The sequence below is a fragment of the Glandiceps talaboti genome, chromosome 11, assembly GCF_964340395.1.
Source record: "Glandiceps talaboti chromosome 11, keGlaTala1.1, whole genome shotgun sequence".
NCBI lineage: Eukaryota > Metazoa > Hemichordata > Enteropneusta > Spengelidae > Glandiceps > Glandiceps talaboti.
In genome coordinates, this window is record NC_135559.1 from 16186314 (window position 1) to 16193030 (window position 6717).

The 6717-nt window shown below is 37.1% G+C and overlaps 1 protein-coding gene across 1 annotated transcript in view; it reads right to left on the bottom strand.

Annotated features, from left to right (window-relative positions):
• Positions 1-1506: 1506 nt before the first annotated feature.
• Positions 1507-6717, bottom strand: part of LOC144442580 (uncharacterized) — a 5411-nt gene continuing 200 nt past the window's right edge. The window contains exons 1-7 of the mRNA XM_078131960.1: positions 6458-6717; positions 5175-5334; positions 4102-4155; positions 3597-3737; positions 2966-3090; positions 2720-2777; positions 1507-2393 (exon numbers count right to left, since the gene is read on the bottom strand). The exon at positions 6458-6717 is cut by the window's right edge and continues 200 nt beyond it. Coding sequence (XP_077988086.1) covers positions 2032-2393; positions 2720-2777; positions 2966-3090; positions 3597-3737; positions 4102-4155; positions 5175-5334; positions 6458-6717 — 1160 coding nt within the window. The 3' untranslated portion in view covers positions 1507-2031. The remainder of the gene's footprint in view (positions 2394-2719; positions 2778-2965; positions 3091-3596; positions 3738-4101; positions 4156-5174; positions 5335-6457) is intronic.

The following is a 6717-nucleotide window of genomic DNA, read 5'->3' on the forward strand; positions in this document are numbered from 1 at the left end:
TCACGAGGATGGGCGACGCGCCTACCCAGGCCCACTTCGGTTACTCAATTCAACGCAACGAGGTCTCATCACACTTATTCAAGATTAGATAGAGGCACTGTACTTCTAATTCCATCAAATTCTGCTCCTTCTATTAAAGAGGCATGGACGACTACTGTGGTTCCACGAAGCAAATATCATTTTTATACCTACGTATATATATTAAATACGTGTTCAGGAATATTTACAGCCATGCCACTACAGGCTTGGCTTTTCACGAATGCATTTTGGCCACACTTTAACCAACGATTGATAAACTTACACTGACCATTTACCGACCCTGCAAGCACCTATGGTCTAGAAGTACACATCTATGGAATGGTAAACGTAATGCATGCTAGATCCCTCTTGTGTTGACTTCGTAAGTTCCATGGCTTATGAATTAGGGACGCGTAATCTTTCTAGTAGGAATGGATATGTATACGTTACGTATATATATAATGATATGTTACTACTGCATTGGATGGATTCAAGGTTTACCATTACCATTTATGCTGAGAATATATATATATATATTCTCAGCATAAACACTATATATGTATATATATATATATATATGCCAGTATATATGTATTATGTATATATACCAGTATATATGTATATACTAGTATGCTGGTATGTAATTATGCTTAGCTAGTATCAAGCGAGGATGTGCTTATTCGTAGATTATTCTAAAGTTCATATTCATCGCTCTTGTATATATCTCAATTCAGGCATAGGCGTCCCAGTGCCATGACAAACCAATAACCACCTTCCCCCAGTTAGAAGGCGGTCTTTTTTAACTGACTGGAGGGGGGGGGGGATTGGAGTTGAGCTGAGTTTTTTTTTTCAAACTGTCCACTCCCCAGCTGTGATAAACAAAGCCAAAGTGACACCACATATGAAGCCCACATTTTCCAAAATTCTCAGTGCACTTTATTAATACTAATCAACTTCTAAGTTTTTTTGAGTTCCATTTATACATTCAGATATAACCCAAACCATAATGCTTCTACACATTTCATGCATCAGGTTGACAATTGTCATTGAGGTCGACAGATCGACTACATCACATGTTACCAGTATATATCTGCAGTTAAAAGCATACATACATACATACATACATACATACATACATACATACATACATACATACGCGTGTGCGTACGAACGCAAGATTACGTACGTGCAAGCATCATATACGTTTGTCAGAGGGGCGTTTGTCCTAGATAGAACCCATATACACATGCACTCACTTCCACCCATCCATCCATGCATACGCACGCACGCACGCACGCACGCATGTATGCACACACTCACTCACTCACTTATATAGTATGTTTATATACAAGCATTGGTCGTATTCTTCTCATATCAACAGAATTTAATTGTAGATTGCCATGAAACACACCAGTAGTGTACAAAACAGTAAATTCTTATATAAAGTAAAACTTCACTTAACTTTATACTACGGTTTACATCATAGTTAGTTGATTCTTTTTGTAAAGTCTTTATTAAAGTCTTTATTTTGCCTACTAATTGCCTTTCTTGGTTATACATAACAGGATGGAATGGTGAAAGTGATAGAGATCCATTACTTATCTTACATAAGTACAAATGAACTCTATATCTCATTTGTTATACAATATCATATATGTGGGTTTCCAATTACAGAGTACCATGTATGTGACTACCTATGTATATACTACCCACAAGATATGGATATATTGTGCAGGGTAATCCGAAGCTCCAGCTGTAGCTAAACTCACAAAGTTATGAATGCTACTGTATTTGAAGAATATATGCTGGGGTTTTGTACTTTACTATACGCATATAGAATGAATGGCATTGTAATGACGATCACTGTTCATTTACAATATGTAAATAATAAATTTATTATTATGCAAAATATGCCAAATAACTGAAACTGCAACGGACTGGTAACACTGGGGCTTAGAAAGGCATTCGGGATACCTATGGCTCTCAGAAGGTGGCGTGCGACTAACTCACAAATCAGTCTCCATCTAACAGTATTACACCAAAGTACGAAGTGACAGATTCCACGATGAGTCGACACTTATTTTCCTGCATGATTTTGATCGAAATTTCATCGTTTTCATTCAGACGCACCACACCAAATGAGTTGACGGTTTTTTGATGGTGTTCAGTCATAGAACTGAAGCTATGAATCACGGCATGGTTGTTGACATGGGTTTCATGGCCACATAGTAACTGGTGTTCATCGTCGTAGAAAAGTTGACTGTAGATGTAGTATAGACCAGCTTTCAGTACTTTCAGACAACCTGTGAGTGGATCGTATGTCATGAATCCCGTAGTATCCCAGTCTGGTGGGTTCCAAAACTTTAAGGTTTCCCCTAGAAAGAGTGGCATTATGAGCGACAAACACAGAAGTGATCATTTCTATCGTCGTCGTCGTCGTCGTCGTCGTCGTCATCATCATCATCATCATCATCATCATCATCATCACCACCACCACCCCTACCACCACCACCACCGATACCACCACCACCACCACCACCACCACCATTATTATCATCATCATCATCATCATCATCATCACCATCATCATCATCATCATCATCATCACCACCACCATGCACCACCACCACCACCACCAACTACCATCAGCAACTCAACCCTATAATTCAAAAGCCACCAGGAGCAGCTAACTTTAAGTTACCTTTTGGATTTTGTACGAAGAGATCTTTAGCTTTCAGATGACCTATTGGTCTGCCTTTCTGAATGTAGAAAAAGAAACAAAATCTTGAAACCACCGTTACAATTACTACCAAACTATTTTGTGTTTGAATATCGCTTGTTTCATCCGATATATAATGCATATAGTATATACAATATACATGTATAGTGTGTGTGTGTGTGTGTGTGTGTGTGTGTGTGTGTGTGTGATAGTTTTTGCTATACTTACTTTCTCAGATATACCGCCCATAAGTGTGAGGAGACCACTGCGTCCTCCTTCATAATCTTTACCATTTTTTCCCTCACAATCAGATAAACAAGTAGAACGAGGTGGTCCTGGTGAACCACGCAGACCTGTTGGGTATACATAGCAACGTGTAATATATCAGTGCTTGTGCATAAGTCTGTGTAAAATCTTGGTGGTGGTGGGGGTTCTCTTCCTATTTATCATGTGTTTTATGACAGATACCAACCCTAATTGTGGGGACCAATTAAAGTCCTAAAATTGCAAAAGCATACTTCTAAAGATGTATTATAAATTATACCCGTGTATTTCATTACAAGATAACGTTCTTTTATAAAAATTGCCAATGAAATAATGAATACTAACCCCGTTTTCAAAAATACATGTATAAAACTAATGACAGTACAATACAATATTATATCTGTATTCTCCAAACATGGACAATAATCTTTGTGTGACAGTAGAGAATAAACCCATACATGAAAAAAATATTTAAAACAAAGTCACAACATACATTAAAATACAGTTCAAAAATGAAGAGACGGTTACTAATTTTACTTCACGAGATATATTCTTATTAGTTCATTTTATAAAACCTTAGAGATATTGAACTTGCCTTTGTCTCCAATATCCCCTTTATCTCCCTTTGGTCCTGGCAGACCTATGGGTCCAGGTATTCCATCTCTGCCATTTATACCATTATCTCCTGGTGGACCCTGAGGTCCAGGTGGGCCACGAGGTCCTTTTATAGTCAATACTAGAAAAGCCATGTAAGCAAGTATCTATTCATTTTGTGGTCTTTTCAAATAATGTATGCATACTTTAAATATACCATAGGTTTACGATTTTCAGGAGCCAGTGAAAAGAGAGCGAAGTTACGTTATATCCACTAAAATTTAATTCAGCGTTCAGTATCCCAATTGTATCTACTGGTATTACCTTGTATTTGACTTGCATTTCAATTGATACATGTATATGGGTGGTTGGTTGATTGATTGGTTGTTGGTTGGTTGATTGATTGATTGATTGATTGATTGATTGATTGATTGATTGATTGATTGATTGATTCCATCGACCCTAGATGAATCCCCGAAATCAAGAATAAGAAATTATCTACAAACCTCTCCTGTACCGACGTCTTCGTCGTCTTCGTCCTTTTCGCTTCTTTTTACGACCTGTAAAGAGAGAACATTCAAACGACTGTTTTTCGGTTTTCAGTGTATCATCATAATGCAATATGAGCAAACAACGTCGTGCATTCGATAACCCCATAGAAGATAACTATTCCAGACATCCGTCATTTTTTTAGTATAATTGTACTTTTGACGATCAGATTCTAGACGGGGAAAGTTACAAAATACATGCAATTTCATAATTTGGTTCATTTATTGAAAGAGAACACTGTCTCTTAATAACTCATCACATACCCCTGATAAAATGGCAAAGTTTTTAGTTTATTTTAGTTCATAAGTTTAGAATATGATTGTATTGGATACCAAACTATGCATACATTTGCATATATTTACATACTGTGCATACATATAATTTTGTAACTTTCCCCGTCCTATTTTTTGAATTTTAAATTGAGCTAATGTCATAAAAATCAAAATGTTTAATGATATTTGACAGCTGAAAAAAATAAAGTACATAATTTATGATTTTGGGAACTTTTCAACCATTCTAATATCTGATCGTCAAAAGTACAATTTCTAGATTAGGCTTAAAGTGGCACAAGCTGAGATTATCAAGCTTAACTTTCACTCAAGTGAAAATACTTACATAAAACCTTGATTACAGTATTCTAGTATAATATTAATGTCAATGCATGCCTTCTATGACATTACAATTGTCTCCTGGCATTTTTAGAACATGTGATTGCCTAGAATCGATTCCTCGACATTTTTTGGTACGTATGAAAATTACGTCATCGGATCGTTTATTTGTTATATCTTAATACCATATTTGAGTTCAGTAAATTGCAAGTGATGGTTACCATTGCTTCAGTAATGGGTGACTTTTAAATTCGCAGCATAAATCTCGTCCAAAAAATGTATAAACTCAGCTTGTGCCCCTTTAATGTAAGATTGTGTTGCATCTAATCAGTGACTCAGACGGTACACCTAAACATGGATCTCTCTATAGTGATTCATACATCTCATTCTTACGTGCTAAATCACTTTAAGGTGACATTCACCTCTTTGTCTTCTTTGAGGACCATCAATATTTATTCCCGCCAAGTCTGGATCTCCTACTGAAACATCTCGTCTCCATCTTCCTCGCTCCATGAGGTCATCGTTTTCAACTTCTGCTAGATTTGTATCATTATACCTTTCCTCTTGTTCATTGAACTTGGGCTGAATGGAAAGGAACACAGATACATCACTGGGGTGACAATATGACATGCACTACATCCACATACATAAAATCGAAACTGAAACTTTTGGAATACTAATATAAACTTTGGGGTGGGATTTCTTTTTAATTTTCTTTTTCTTTCTTTCTTTTTTTAATTTTTTTCTGGTCCTGAAATATTTTCGAATCATTGGAAAACCACAGAATGACGTGCCCGCCCCTCATTTACGCAAGTGTAGTGTTGGTGGCTGAAATTGCTCATGCCACTAACAGTACACTTTCTATAATGGTCTGGGGATTTCTGTATCATATAGACACATTGAGATTTTGTGAAATTACTGTCAATGCTGAAAAATGGATTGTTGGTACGAATATTTGTGTACTAAGTGGTACCGTACGATAATTCATTTGCACGATGCAAAATGAGTGTACATAATAGTAAAACACACTAGCTAGGCCTGCTTATTTTTTAGAAGTTCCACTGAACATGATTGAAGTATTTGTGGCCGAAAGAGAACCACTGCGGAAGATTGAACCTCGGCCATTTTTTTCAACTATTGCTAACAATGTATACGTCATTTGAATATCCACTGATTGCCGGGACCCGTCTCGGATTACTGGTCTTCCAATACGCATATATGTCCGAATAAATGGTTGACAAACATGATCAGTTGCGTAGCGACAACATGTAAGCTCACACCCATCGAAATTTCCAACAAGGTTGAATTGATTTGGTTTATTTCCATGAAAACTGGGTTCACTTCAGGAAAATGTCTTTTGTCAATAATATAATATAATAGTATATTTTGACTATTTTGAGCGTCCCTAGTCACATGCTAGGGTTTCGTAGCGTGGGACCCCCGGGGTGGGACCCAGATGCACGCGCGTACGTACGACTGATTCAACAAGTAGTGCGCTGCAAATGATAGATTTAAATTTGAATCGAGTATCAATACTCATTCTCGCAAACCAGAGCTGATATTTCTTTGCGACATTGGACGATGCCGTAAAAGAGGCTGAGGTTTACGACGATCATCTATACTTAGCACGAATTTCTTACTCAATACTTTATGTATGTTATCTCTTCCAGCGGAGATAACACCAAGGTAAATAAAACACACTTACATAGGTTTCATGAGTATGCAGTTGCAGGACATGATTGCGTTGAAGCATCGTCTTTTCGCTGTTGTTGACATTCATCTTTTCTTGGACTTTATGGACATCGATCAATGTTTCCAGGTACTCAAGTCTCGACTCAAGATTACCGTTTTGATGTTCCAACTTTTCAATATGTAGTTCCAACGTTGCGATACAAAGTCCCTGGTTGAGGTTCCATATGAGCAAACCAGCCACGATAACACACAAACAAAATGCTGTGTACGCTT